The sequence below is a fragment of the Thamnophis sirtalis genome, unplaced genomic scaffold (assembly GCF_051295495.1).
Source record: "Thamnophis sirtalis isolate CommonGarterSnake01/CBP01778 unplaced genomic scaffold, rThaSir2_p1.2 scaffold_1, whole genome shotgun sequence".
Lineage (NCBI taxonomy): Eukaryota > Metazoa > Chordata > Lepidosauria > Squamata > Natricidae > Thamnophis > Thamnophis sirtalis.
Window position 1 is genome coordinate 27,029,831 of NW_028261381.1, and position 14,645 is coordinate 27,044,475.

The 14,645-nt window shown below is 35.9% G+C and overlaps 1 protein-coding gene across 4 annotated transcripts in view; it reads left to right on the forward strand.

The window, feature by feature from the left end:
• LOC106541394 (sodium channel protein type 1 subunit alpha) overlaps positions 1-14,645 on the forward strand; it is a 102,206-nt gene that overhangs the window by 41,765 nt on the left and 45,796 nt on the right. For 2 of the 4 annotated variants that reach the window (XM_087709508.1, XM_087709523.1), the window contains exons 3-9: positions 4,411-4,528; positions 8,441-8,531; positions 9,238-9,366; positions 10,459-10,550; positions 11,788-12,045; positions 13,462-13,525; positions 14,291-14,432. In XM_087709508.1, coding sequence (XP_087565634.1) covers positions 4,411-4,528; positions 8,441-8,531; positions 9,238-9,366; positions 10,459-10,550; positions 11,788-12,045; positions 13,462-13,525; positions 14,291-14,432 — 894 coding nt within the window. Of the gene's footprint in view, positions 1-4,410; positions 4,529-8,440; positions 8,532-9,237; positions 9,367-10,458; positions 10,551-10,649; positions 10,742-11,787; positions 12,046-13,461; positions 13,526-14,290; positions 14,433-14,645 lie in introns of all 4 variants that reach the window. The other 2 variants (XM_087709514.1, XM_087709519.1) reach the window with 1 other exon arrangement.

A 14,645-nucleotide genomic window follows, 5' to 3' on the forward strand; every position in this document is an offset into this window, starting at 1 on the left:
CTTTCGAGGATCCCAGAGCCCCTCACCCCTTTGGATTACTGAGAAGCAGAGAAAGATGAAATATGAGAATAAGGGGTGAATCCAACCAAGCACGCATTAGAGCCACTATTCACTATGCCAACCTTATACTAAGGGCAGCAAAACATCAACATTTTCCCACCCTTATTGAATTTGCAGATAGCTGCCCCTCATTCCTGTTTAGAGTAATTGAAGTTTTTCTTCAGACCATGATGAGGATATGTGAAGCTTCTGTCAGATAAGGTCAGATTTACTCCAGGTTGGACTTCTGCCTTGAGGCAGGTCCTATAGAGCTAACTGAGGCCCAATCTTACTGATTATCTGGGATGAATTTGAATCTGTTAGCCCTGGTGGCCAAGGTCAGGTACCTGGAATTGTTACCATGGCCACTTATGCACCGAATCCATGTTCCTCCTGATTAGCTAAAACTTCCAGGTAGACACTATGCAGTTGCTTACCAATACAACTGAATTCCTCCTTGAGAGTTGGCGTGGCCCTGCTGTAAAGAGAGAGCATCTTATCCTCTCATCAAGATGCCATTGCTAGAGTCAACCATTTTAGATAATCTTTGACCTATCTGGATTACCTGAACCATTTTTCAGTCAGGTTTCAGATCTGGGAATGGGTCTGAAGGGCTTGCTTGGAATGATCTCTTGCAGGAGTGGGATGGGGAGAAGTGCTTCCATCCTTCCTCTTCTCTCTCAGCAGGGTTTGATATCATTGATCATGGTATCTGTCTGGACTGACTTCAAGAGTTAAGAATGAGAGGCACAGTTATATGTTGGTTCCCCTCTTTCCTTCAGGAGTAGTTCAATTGATATTTATGGAGGATGAGAGATCTGTTCTACAGACTCTTCTCGGTGGGGTGACATAGGACTTGATGTGCTTCTCCCTCCTGTTTAAGCTCTACATGAAACCACAACATCTACATCTCTGCCCCAGGTCAACCAAGTGATACGGTGTAGGTTCTCTCCCAGGGTCTGGAAGATGTGTAGGACCTGTCTCAATGTCTGGAGCTGTGGTGGCCCAGTGATTAGAATGCAATATAGGAAGTCCTTGGTTTACAACAGTTCATTTAGTGACGGTTCAAAGTTACAACCACACTGAAAAAAGTAACCAATGAGCATTTTTCAGACTTACAACCATTGTGGCATCCCCATGGTCATGTGACCCAAATTCAGACACTGGGCAATTGGTTCATACTTATAATAGTTGCAGTGTCCCAGAATCATGTGATCACCTTCTGACAAGCCAAGTCAATGGAGAAGCTGGATTCACTTAACAACCGTACTAACTTTAACAACTACAGGGATTCACTTAACAACTGTTTAGTCTGGCACACGACCAGAGGTTAGATTGGCCCCCAACTCTGCTGGTCTTTCACAAAGTGCTAGATATCTGTACATGCTCCAGAGCACAGGAGTTGAAAGGTTAGATGGCTTGTGAGATGTGTTTGTTGATTGTTTATTGACTCTGTTTTTTAGTTATCATTGTAGGTTTTTATCCTCTTGCTATTTTTTTCTTATTGTTTTTAACATGTTATTAGCTGCCCGGGGTTGCATTTTCAAGATTGAAAGTCATGTAAATCGATTAAGTAAACAAATAAAGTGATCTTAGTTGTTCACACCATCAAGTGGCTTTCAAAAAACTGAACCAACTGCATATTCCTTCATAGCCTATTAAAGAGAAAGCTGAAGAAACAGTTTTATGACACTTTACTTAAAGCCACTGCTGGGATTGCCTGTCTCTAGGGATTTCCTAGCCTAACCATACTCTCCTGCCACACTTTGAAGCCCTCCCATTTCATCCTCAGGTCTTCATAACGACAGTGAGAATCAGCATTGCTGCTTCCTCCCTATAGTGGCTGATCAGGAGGGTGTTCCTTTATTTCCTCAATGCCACATAATAATACCTTGCAAAAGAAGAAAAAAGGAACTGATTGGTTGATTGTTTTGGGGCTTCCAATCAAAAGGAGAGCCCATTGGCCCATGGAGAGGAAAAAGAGGATATTTGATTAAGTAGATAAATACTTGCAGAGCAATACAAAAATGGTTGTGGGCATAGTCAGGGGTCATCAGGAAAGGGATATACTTTGACTAAACGCTCGTCTGATCTAGAATTTTCTAATATTAACTCTACCCATGGTGGCATTTACCATGAGTTTGGATTAAAAGTGGACTGTTGAGCTGGGTTTATTGGTAACTGCTTTGTTTTAGATGCAATGTGCAGCAGTGTCTCACACACAGTACATCGCATCGTATCTTAACTTTCCTCATATTCATAAAATACACATGAGTGGAGGCTATCTCTTGATACGTCTTTCACTTGACCTACCTGCCCCCATTTAATGCTATATATTGCTCCTAATGCAGATCATATCATACTTTCAAAATGTCCAATTTTGTATGATTCTTCTGGCCACTTAGCTAAATTATTTCCTGATAATAGTTGTTCGCTATAAAGAACATGTCTTTCGTATGCTTTGGTTCTCAATTTTGGAAGTTCTCCTTGAGCTTATTGTTTAGACACAAATTTTTAGCACCAGAGATCCATGGCTTAGTTTACAGAAAACAGACTACCACTGTTCTCTCTCACATTCTGGTGAGGGAGAAGTTCCCTGAGAATGGGCTCCAGCTCAGAAGACTAAACCTCTGGTCCTGGTGATGGATCCAGATTGTCTGTGCCTCATGGATTTTTGATATTGCACTATTTTAATGTCATTCCTCATAAGAACATGTGTTTACTACACTAGAAGCTGCAGCTTTTTTATATGCAGTAATACAGCCAGGCAAATCTTTAAAAAGTAAAACCTTCACATTAAATCAATTCCTAAATGGTGAAGCTATTTATATAAAAGTGAAGTTGATGTAGTTGTTTACATTTATACCCCTCTAAGAGTCTAATAGCTGTTAAACATAAATTTAAAACATACAAAAATACTTTATCCAGATACAACTTACTTTCCACAAAGACCAAATAAAGACAAGAGACTGCTAAAATTAAACAAAGAACAATTGATAATCAATGCCAGAAGCTTAAATGTCTATCTAAAGAAAGTAGGTTTTGCCAGCTGACCGAAGGCCATCAAAGAAGGAACTACAGAAGCTGACTCAAAAGTGAATTTGGACCTTTTGTGGGAATCCATAAAAAAGCAAAACAAAAACAAAAACCATCCTATAATCTTGTTAGTTTAATGTATACATTGGGCAAGATAATAGATTGGCATGCGATAGTATACAGACAATCAGAAACAAATACTGATACTACCATTACCAAGAACTAGTATGGATTTATCTGGAATTGTAAGATCAGTAACTCTACTCCAGTGGAATGACAAGTTTGGTAAATAAAAGGAACACTCTACATTTTAATTGAAGTGAATTGGTAATCATGATATTGTTGTGGATAAAACGAATAAATGTGAGCAAGAGGTTATTACAATCTGGTGAATTTGCAACTAGTTGAACAACCACTTAAATGGTTCTCGGAAAAGTTCTGCATTGGCCTGAAAAGAAAGTTTAAGTAGACTTCCATTTGGCTTTGTGCTATTCAATGTTTTTGAAATGGTTCTGAGGACGATATGGAAGAGAATGCTGATTTGCAAATCTTGGGGGAATACTAAACATTAAGAAGAGAACTCCATAATTCAAAGTAAACTTGGCAAGCTTAAACAAGATTAGATCGAACTGAATGATATTCAGCTATGAGAAATAAGGTCTAATATATGGGTAGGAAAACTCAAATGCATACATTTAGGATTGGGAAGACTTTGGGGCAGAATGGTTGATACTTTGATATCTTGAGCTGGCAGTACACAGAAAGAGGATTTTAGAATGCTAGTGAACCACTATAGAGTGTGAACATGGACTAAAAATGCTAATGGGTTGGCTTGACCAAGCATTACATCCAGATCATAGTTAGAGAAGCCAGACAGAGTTCAAGAAAACTACCAAGATGAGAAAGAATGTGAACATTAAAACTTGAGAAAAGGTTAAAAGTTGTAGTAGAAGACTTTGTGGGAGAAAGAACAGCAGTAAGGGGCAATAGCTTATTCCCTGTTGAAATTTAAGCCAGGACAATGGATTGGAATTAAATTAATGAAGATTGAGTCAGAATATTTCTGACAGTAGCTGCTTTTAAGCAATGGTCCACTTTTCAAATGGAAGCAGCAGATGATTGATAAGATCCTTTCTAACTCACATGGTCTTTGACATTATGTTTCCATGCCATGGCAAATTCTATGTTGTTTATACAGTAAATAGTAAGTATTTTTTACTGCAAAGGTTGGTTCAGGGATGTCTGGTTTTTCTTCTTGGAAAAAGCAAACACAGAAAAATTAATATAACATTGCATATGCTTAAATTGCTTTCACTGTTTCTTTTTTTCTTCCAGACTTTTATAGTATTGAATAGAGGGAAGGCAATTTTCCGATTCAGTGCCACCCCTGCCCTATACATTTTAACTCCTTTCAACCCTCTTAGAAAAGTAGCTATTAAGATTTTGGTACATTCATATCCTTTTCAAGTGGTTATTAACAAATAGTTTTCTCAAGACAGCAATTTATAACTGTCACTTGTTATTTCATTCCTTATTTCTATATTGTTTGTTAGGTTGAGCCAAACTATTTAACTGTAAAATGAAAATCCAAAATTCATGGAAATGCTCAGCCAAATCTGCACAGAATACTCAAATAAGCAAATGGCCTCAAGAGCGAGGTGCATTCTGGGAATGAGCATTGTTTGTGCCCACCATGGAAAGATATGCCTACTTTCACTTGTCTTGATGCAGTTCCCTGATATGAAGTATTGGCCTGTAATGTGAAAATGTTTACAAAATTGAGTGTTTTCTTATGCCAGGATCCTTCAAGAATGCTCATCTCGGTATTCCGTTTAAACTCCCAATTCTTTGATGGGCTTCAAGCATAGTCAAGAGTGTTTGAAAAGTTCTCAGTATTTTGCCTTACTACAGTCCTTTAAAAGTCCTTGTACAGGTTTACTGTGTAGTAAGTTTAATGGATTCCAAAGATTCCTAGGTAAGTGATCACAGAATCACAATCTAAATTATCTCAATGTATTAAGTTCTTAGATTTTAAAAATTGTCCACTAAAACTTATCAATGGTAAACTGGAATGGATTTCATCAAACCATTGTCATATATACAGGTAGTCCTTGTCTTACAATAGTTTGTTTAACGACCATTCAAAGTTACAATGGCACTGGAAAAAGTGACTTATGACCATTTTTCACATTTACAACCATTGCAGATTCCCCAGGGTCACATGATCAAAATTCAGATGTTTGGTAACTGGTTCATATTTATGACGGTTGCAGCGTTCTGGGATTATGTGATCACCTTTTACAGTCTTCTGACAAGCAAAGTCAATGGGGAAGCCAGATTCACTTAACTTACTAGTTACTAACTTAACAACTGCAGTGATTTGCTTAACAACTACGGCAGATTTGGTTGTAAAATGGGGTGAAACTCACTTAACAAATGTCTTATTTAGCAACAGAAACCTTGGGCTCTGTGGTCATAAGTCAAGGACTACCTGTATATGTTGTATTTTTTCATTAAATATAGTATTATAAAGTCTGATAATAAGTCATTATTTCTGGGAATTTTTTTTAGAAACTGGATGTTAGGCATATTTACGGGATGGCTGTTTGGAAAAAAAGCTGATAAAAGAAATTATTGAACACAATACTTAAATCTTCTAATTCTCTGCATGTGATATAAATAAGAATTTCCAAAATTGTCTGTATTCAATATATTCAAATTTATGCTTTCAATATCTGAATGGTATGAATGATACTAGCCAGAAATGGATAGTTTGCAGGTTTGTTGGGCAGATTTGTCATAAATAGAGCCTAGTATAAACATTTATCATCTAGTTGATAAAAATAATAGAATATCATTAGGCAAAACATATTGCATAGAATTGAGTGCAAAGAATATTTTTTGCATTATAAAATGCACTAAGAGCTCATCTACATGTCCTGCTTACTCCAGGCAAAAACATCCTACAACTATTTATTGAAGATGTGTGAAACCAACCTTGCCCACTACAAGGGCAACCTCTGCCCATCTCTGAAATTGAGATTTTCCACCTTCTACTGGCACGCACAGTGGTATGAAATGTCTCTCTGGCACTTAATTTCATTTCATTGTAGGTGATGAAAATAGGATACATGGGCATTCAGAATTCTGGTAGACTTGTCTTCAGAAATAGCTTAGTTGTAGGTTACCCATGTAGTGCATCCCCAACTTGTTACTCAGTCAATTTGGAAGTTGGTTAAATCCTTTATCCCAGACCCCTAACCACACACCAGCATTTCTCAAGCCTGTCCCAAAAAGGATTTGTCTCTTATCAGATAGTCAATAACTGTCCATAACTGGCACCAAATGCAGCTTTCTATATTTTCTATATTGCTTCTTATGTGAACAGAATCCTGATTGTGTTTTGTGGCTAAGGCAAAACAGGAGTTGGAAATACAATTAGGATGTCTTTCACACTGGATATTAGAATTTCAGTGAAAATCCAAAGTTTTTGGTGCTACCATTCAACCAGGATAGTGCAGTATAATAAGTAAATGCTTATGTTTTAATATTAATTTTATTAGTAATTGCATTTTGGCATAAACCAGGAATATCTAAATAGCAGAACTTCTTTTTCTTTTCTGGAAGACATAAGCATTCCTCATTAGTTGTAAACATAAGTATTCAGATGCTGAGGCTGCAAATAATGTACAAGAGTCAGTATGTATGTGTCATAGCTCTTTCTTCAAAATGCATTGCTATTAAAATCATTTGTTGAAAATTAATTGATTGTGTGCCATCCGTGTGATGTTGACCCTTGCAGCAATATACTCCAGATAGAACTTCTCCAGGATGATCTGTCCCTAATCTGGTCATCCAGAGTTCCTAATGATACACTAGTTGTTGATGTAATGAAATCCATCTCTACTTCTCTGCTGGTGGTCATCCTCTTCCTTTCTTCTAATCTTTACAATATTATGGGGTTCTCAAGGGAGCTTTCCATAATATGTCCAAACAATGGTTATAATTTGAGCTTGATCATCTGTGCCTGGAGTGAGAACACTGGATGATTTGTTCTGTGATCCATTTTCTTGGCTATTCATGTACCCTGTTTTCCTGAAAATACGACCTCCCCCGGATAATAAGCCCAATCGGGCTTTGGAGCGCATTCGCTAAAATAAGCTCTCCCCTGAAAATAAGCACTCCCCGAAAATATTGCAACACAGCAGCAGCCATGAGGTGACCATGCTCGCTGCCTCCTGCACCTCAAAAATAATAAGACCTCCCTGAAAATAAGGCCAAGTGCTTATTTTGGGGATCAAAAAAATAAGACCCTGTCTTATTTTCAGGGAAATACGGTATTCTCGGGAATCTTCTCCAGCATCAAACTTCAAAAGCATGAATACTCTTTTTATCCTACTTCTCTTTTTATCCTACTTCTTCAAAGTCCAACCTTTGCTTCTATAAAATGCCTCAGGGAATAATATTGCCTGCACAATTCTGATTCTTGTAGGTATAGACATGGCACAACACATAATATTTTTTCCAAGGCCTTCAATATGTTTCTACACAAACTATAGCATATTTCTTGAATGTTGGTTCTTTTATGGTTGATTGATGAGATCTTGTAGGATTCCCATTCTCCTAAGCATATTTCACAGCTTGACACAATCAACACAATTGAAGGTCTTTCTGCAATCAGTGAAGCATCTACTAGTTTCTTTCTGGTATTCTTTGACTTTCTTAATTATCCATTAGGTGTCAGCAATAAATGTCTCTTGTTCCTCAAACTTTTCTAAAATCAGCTTGAACGCCTGGCATCCCCCTTTCCATATATGACTTTATTCTGTGTTTGGAAGATATTATTTTCTTGGAAATTTGAAGTAACAGATATTGTACAAATATTTGCCCTGTTTCTCTGGTATTCATATCCTGTATAGAATGACATTGACATCTTCCATCTGTTGGCTCGTGTTGTCCTCTAGATCTGCTGGCAAAACTCTGTATTCTATTCATTTTGGAAAGCATTATTATATACCTTTTATATATCATGATGTTTTTTGTATCCTGTTACTGGATTCTTTATTTCATCTGCATCAGTTTGTTAATTATACTTTTGCCCATTTCTAAAAATAAAAACAAATATTCAGAGGTTTGCTATGGAATCAAATGGAACTTTCTTTCATCTCAATTGCTTTTATTTTACTTATATATGATATAGTCCTAGCCCTTTAGAAATTTATATACCATACATTATCCCTTAATTGTAACTATATTACTATATTATCAGACATACATATTTAATTAAAACAGAACAATCTTAAAACGCATTTATTTATCATTGTAAAAAAAAACATTACTCTATGTTCCTTAATAATATAACTCACATTATTCAGCATGCTCATTATGTGCACTATTTTGACCAACTGTGTATTTATGACCTTAAGTAACCCCCCTGAGTGGACAAAGAATGTAGAGTAAGTGCAATATTATTCTTAATTGCATGTTTGAATGTGTTTTTGTGGGATGTAGACGACCTAATAGAATAAGCTCATATGCATTCTCATGTACAACATATAGCATAGCTGTAATCTAGTGAACTTTAATAAGCGAAAATCTGCATGTATCCAACTGATTTGATCATCTTCCATTCCAAAAACCTTCCTGTGGCACTTCACAAAATCTTCCCATAATGTATTCTTTAGTCTCACAAGATGTTAAAGGGTATAAAGTTCAGAAAATAGGCTAGGCTGATTATTGAAGGATTAGCAATATTTTCAAGTTCAAAAACAGTGTGCTTGTGAGTGTCAGTGAAGGAAAGGCTACCACCTTTGAGTGGAGTTTGAGTGGAGCCAAGCCTCTTCTTATACTGTTAAGTCTCTGCATGCAGGAAAATACAGCAAGGCTTCTTGTGTTCTTGCAGTGTTGCATGCAATGCATGGGGCCATCATATGGTTTCTTCCCACATATGTGTTACCTTAATGTCTAGGAAGTGGAGAGTAAAGCATGGGCTTTTTTTTTCTATGGGTGCTTTTGATTTCTTCAATAATATGGGAAGAAGTCCCCATATTACCCACAAAGCGGGGCAGGAGGCTTGTAAGATCTAGGGTGGCAATTCTGACTTCTCTGAGTTTTTAAAAACCATTTGCATTAAGAATGGATATGTTGTTTTGTTTTTACCAGATATACATTCACAGGAATATATACCTTTGAATCCCTTATAAAAATAATTGCAAGGGGCTTTTGTATAGATGGTTTCACCTTCCTCAGAGATCCCTGGAACTGGCTCGATTTCACTGTCATTACATTTGCGTAAGTTTTCCATTCCTTTTTATTCCACCCTCTTTTTATTGACATATATTGATGTCTATCTTTCTATGTACTCCAACATAATATACTGGAGCATAGAGGCTATTGTAATTAAAATATGCTTTAATCAATTAAGGATCATGATAACATTATGACCAATACATTTTCAATAGTATTAGTCAGTCCAACTATTGAGCTAATTTATTTTTTCTGGATAAAATAAAACAGAGCAGACAATATATTCTTATGTCACCGTTGTTGTCTGTAATTACAGCATATATACAATAATTAAGATCGCCTCATTTGCTATTTTTTTCCCTTGCCTGCTTGATTTGAGGACAATAATAGTGTTCTGCTTTTGTTTGTGAAACCATGTAAGTGCATTCATACAGCAAAGTAACTGGAACAGTGTCTAATAATGTAGAATACATAGTACATTAATAGAGTAGGTGTCTGAGAATCAAAATCTGTATATTTCAGCTTTCTAACAGGGGGAAAAATGTTTTTCAAGCACCCAAGATTATGAATTAAGTTTCTTGATGCAAGAATGGTTGATTCCCCCCCCCCCTCTCTCTGCCAAGAGGCACAATCCCTTGCTTTTTCTTAAAATGTTCAAACCTTCCATGGATTGAACTTAATTCTGATACATTCATACAGGCTGTAATGTCTGGCCTAATATTGTGATGATGATGATGATGATGATGATGATGATGATGATGATGATGATGATGATGATGACGACGACGATTATCATCCTTTCTCATTCATTTTTTTAAATATCCGACATAACGAACAATTTTGGAGAACATGGTAGCTTGTTCAATTGTTGTGTCATTTGGATTGATCAAAAGAAAGCTATTTTTTTCTAATGGACCAATATAGCTTCTGTTGCTTTATATGAAGGGCATAGATGTTCATACTGAGGTCCCTGGGTACATATTGTTCTGCGGTATAAACTATCATTGTTAAAAGCTCTTAATAGAAGATGTTGATATTTATTTTTCCCCTAAAGTTACCAAGGGGTCTTGATGAAGCCCCCAAGTAAGTACAGTGAAGTCTACCTCAATTCTGAATAACTGTGGTTTAATTCTACAGGTATATAACAGAATTTGTAAACCTAGGCAATGTTTCAGCTCTTCGAACTTTCAGAGTATTGAGAGCTTTGAAAACTATTTCTGTAATCCCAGGTAAGATGTAAGTGGTGTAAGGTGTTAGGTCCCTTGTATCTGTCCAACTGTTCCTTTTTATCCTGTCCTTGTGTTTGTGTGTGAACTCCCCTATTACAGATATGTGACAGAGTTTGTGGACCTGGGTAATGTCTCAGCATTGAGAACATTCAGAGTTCTCCGGGCATTGAAAACAATATCAGTCATCCCAGGTGAGAGCTAGGTTAAACCCAGAGGCTGACTTTTTAGAACTCCATGGGAATTGAAAATACATTTTTTCACCATAAGCCTCGTTGCTTGCTCACTCATTTAAAAAAACCAAGAAGAAGAAAAAAAGCAGGAATCATGTACTGAAAAGAAATTAATCTTGTGATCCTTTGCTTTTTGCCATTTGCTTATTCATTTTTGAAATCAGCCTTTGCGTTTAACACATTGTTGCATGACATGCTGCAGAACACGGCCTGTGTGATTTGCATCACAGAATGTCAAGCTTTGAGGTCAAGCTGTGACAAAAGCATAACCATGCAATCTTGGTTTAGCCATCTGTTTTTTTACCTGCAAAATGGAAAACGATGTTTGTCCTTAATACTTTAATGGAACTCATGTCTGAATCATTATTTGGCATCATGAAATATTTGAAATTAGTCAAATATAACAGAGTAAGATATATAAGAGCGGAGAGAAAGAGAGGGTGTGCATAAGAGACTATTATTTTTTCCAATTTCATTTTCTTCTACCTTAATTTGATTCAAGGGAAGAATAAGGCATTATAAATCTGATGGTTTGGGGCAAGAGAAGTTGGCAGTTAAAAAAAAAAGTCATTAATCCATTCCAATCCATATGCCTAAACGTGTTTATGCTGGAGCGAGCTGCACTGATAGCCATATTCCTTATTTTGGTGTAACGTGCTTAGGCTTAGTGTGATTGGAAAATTTCCTTTGTGAGGGAAAAAGCATGATAGCACACACACTTGTTTTATCATTAAAACAAGTTATTCTTTGTTTTAAAAAAGCACAATACATTTTCATCCACAATTTCAAGGAGCATAAACTTCTGGGCCTCATCCTCACAAAATACATTGCCACAAGAGACAGAACCATTTAAAATTTTAGTTCACAAACCAACAGGGCCATTGATTTGAGCTTCTGCATGAGGGTTTCTTTAACATTACTGGGGGGGGGGGGTGTCACCATTTTGTTGTGGTTTCTTTTTCCCATCTGTCTTTTCACTTGAACTCAAGATGTTCTTCTGCTTCCAGGTCTGAAGACAATTGTGGGAGCTCTCATTCAGTCTGTGAAGAAACTATCCGATGTGATGATTCTGACAGTATTTTGTCTGAGTGTCTTTGCTCTCATAGGACTCCAGCTGTTCATGGGCAACTTGAGGCATAAATGCTTGTATTGGAATCCACCAAATGCTACAGATAATGATACTGATATATTTAATGCTACATTTGGAGAAAACAGTACATTGAACGCTACCCAATTTGACTGGAATGCATACATACAAGATGAAAGTAAGAATATACTTTTTCGGGGGGGGGGGTTCTAATGGCATTCCTTGATATTGCACAATTATGGTTCAGATTTATTGACAGTGTTAAGATACAATAAGATGGAAGATGCTGTACTCTATCAAATTATGAAATGTTGTCCATGCCCATCCTCCCAAGCTACTCAGCTTGATTTAGCCAAGCTATGTTCTCTATTGTCTTAAATTTGCCATTGTAAAAATCAGTAAGTGAGTCTCTTTGAACATTATATATTTTATTTTTGAAAGACATGTCCATTCTCCTGTCATAAACATTTATGCTAGGGTAGTTTACCTTGCCACATAAAATCAGAATGAAAATACATAGGCAATAAAATAATTTAAATAGTGAACTCTCACTATATATTCTCTCTAACAATCTATCCCTACCTTGGTTTTTCAGATCTTCCAATAGTACACCTATTGCCATTGTAACTGAGTTTATCTGCCTTCTTTCTGGTTGCCCTCTTCCATTTTATTGTGCCTTTTCCAGCATCACAGCCTTCTCCAGAGAGCTAGGTCTTCATATAATGTGTTAGAAGTAGGATATTTGAGCCATTTGTACCTTGAATAAGTTGATTAGTTCAATGATCCCTTTGGCTTTTTGGGTTTCCATGCTAGCTGCTAGCTGCATAAATGGGTTAGGAAGTAAAGTTATTTTTTAAAAAAATATTCATTATTTGATTCTTGTGGCTTTTAACCTGGCTTTTTGTTGTTTGCCTCTATATACTATGGTAGGATGAAAAATGTCTAATGAAGTTGGAAACAAAATTAAAAATGGTGGGAGGAGATTGGCCTAGTACTTTTTAAGTAGATCTTCAAGGTTTCTCACAACTTGGAGTTAAATATTTGGAGGATCCTACTAAGATTGAGAAGTTGGGAAAAGTCCTTTTCTCAATCAAAAATCAAACTTATTTGCAACTCAAGAACAAATAGGTTTACAACAGCTAAGAGGACCAGATCTGCAAAGTCTGAAAAGTTTTCTTTTGCCTCTTAAGTATCACTGCATTTAATTCAACTTGTCTAGTCTCTGAGTACTTTGGCTTAGTTGGAGATGAGAATGCAGTTATCCTTGGCTTCTTGCTACTATGAAAATAAGCTTGCAAAACTCTCTTGAATAGAACATATGCAGGTAGAATCACTTGTAGGCCATAACAATTTTAATGGTCCCTGTGAATTAGTTTTATATCATGCTCTCATTTTAACCATTCAACCTTATCTACTTTTTATTTGAGTTCCTTGTTCAGTCCATCTGCACAGGCACATGTTACAATTGTTACTTAATTGCTGTTTGCGTAGGAACTGCTGGTAGAATTATTGCAGGAATGAAGGGTCATTGGGCAAAGTAGATATAGATTGGGTTAGGATTGCTAACTGTTTTTAATTTTTTTTATTCACACAGATAATTTTTATTTTTTGGAAGGACAAAATGATGCTTTGCTTTGTGGTAACAGTTCTGACGCAGGGTAAGACCTATTACCAAACTTTTACAATAGCTACAACAGGTTTTGATATTGACTTGTACATTATAATTGATTTAATATATGTTCTGCCTTATACATTGGGACTAATTTGCTCAGATACGTTTAATGTTTACTATGGTAAGCTCTGTAATTATTTAATTGTGTAGCATTGGAAATAAATAGTCAATTGATTGGTTATATGCCGTCAAGTTATTTTCAATTCCTAGCAATCACATAGATTTTCTCCATGATTAAATAAATAAGAAAGAGACAAAAAAGAAGGTAGTAGTGTCATGAAAAATCCAGAATTCCAGTCTGTTTCTGAAAGAGCTGTTTCCCATGCAAAATTGTCTCAATAATGAGAAAAAACAACAAGCATGTATAGGGAGAAAGATGCTTATTAAGTATTTGAATATGAATTTATCTAATTTTATATTTTTAAGTAATTTATGAAATTAAAGTCAGTTATTTTTCTCTGAATTAGGAATGTAGATGGCCAGGAAAAAGAATGTTTATTGACCAAAACTCTGCACAAATAATCAATTTGTGAAAATAATACAGTGCCTTATTTGAATTATTTGAAAAAATATGGGCATTAAAATTGTAAACTAAAAGGAATAGATTTGACCTTGAAAAATAAATGTTAAGGCAAACTTTAAAAAAAAATCTATTAGACTAATATGGGAATGTAGGCAAGCATGAATTCTATACATGGTAGGTATTTCACTAGCATTAATGAACGCACTTGTATTTATTTGTTTATTTCAGTCAATGTCCAGAAGGCTATTTTTGCATAAAAGCTGGAAGGAATCCAAACTACGATTATACAAGTTTTGATACATTCAGCTGGGCCTTCTTGTCTCTCTTTCGACTGATGACTCAGGATTTCTGGGAAAATCTTTATCAGCTGGTGAGAGAGAATTATTTAGGTAGCAATATCTTAAGCATACCAGTTTCAAAAGAATGTTAAATGAATTATTCAAGCATAAATGGCATGATGCTTGAGTATCACATATATATATATATATATATATATATATATATATATATATATATATATATATATATATATATATATATATATATATATACACACACACACACATATATATATATATATATA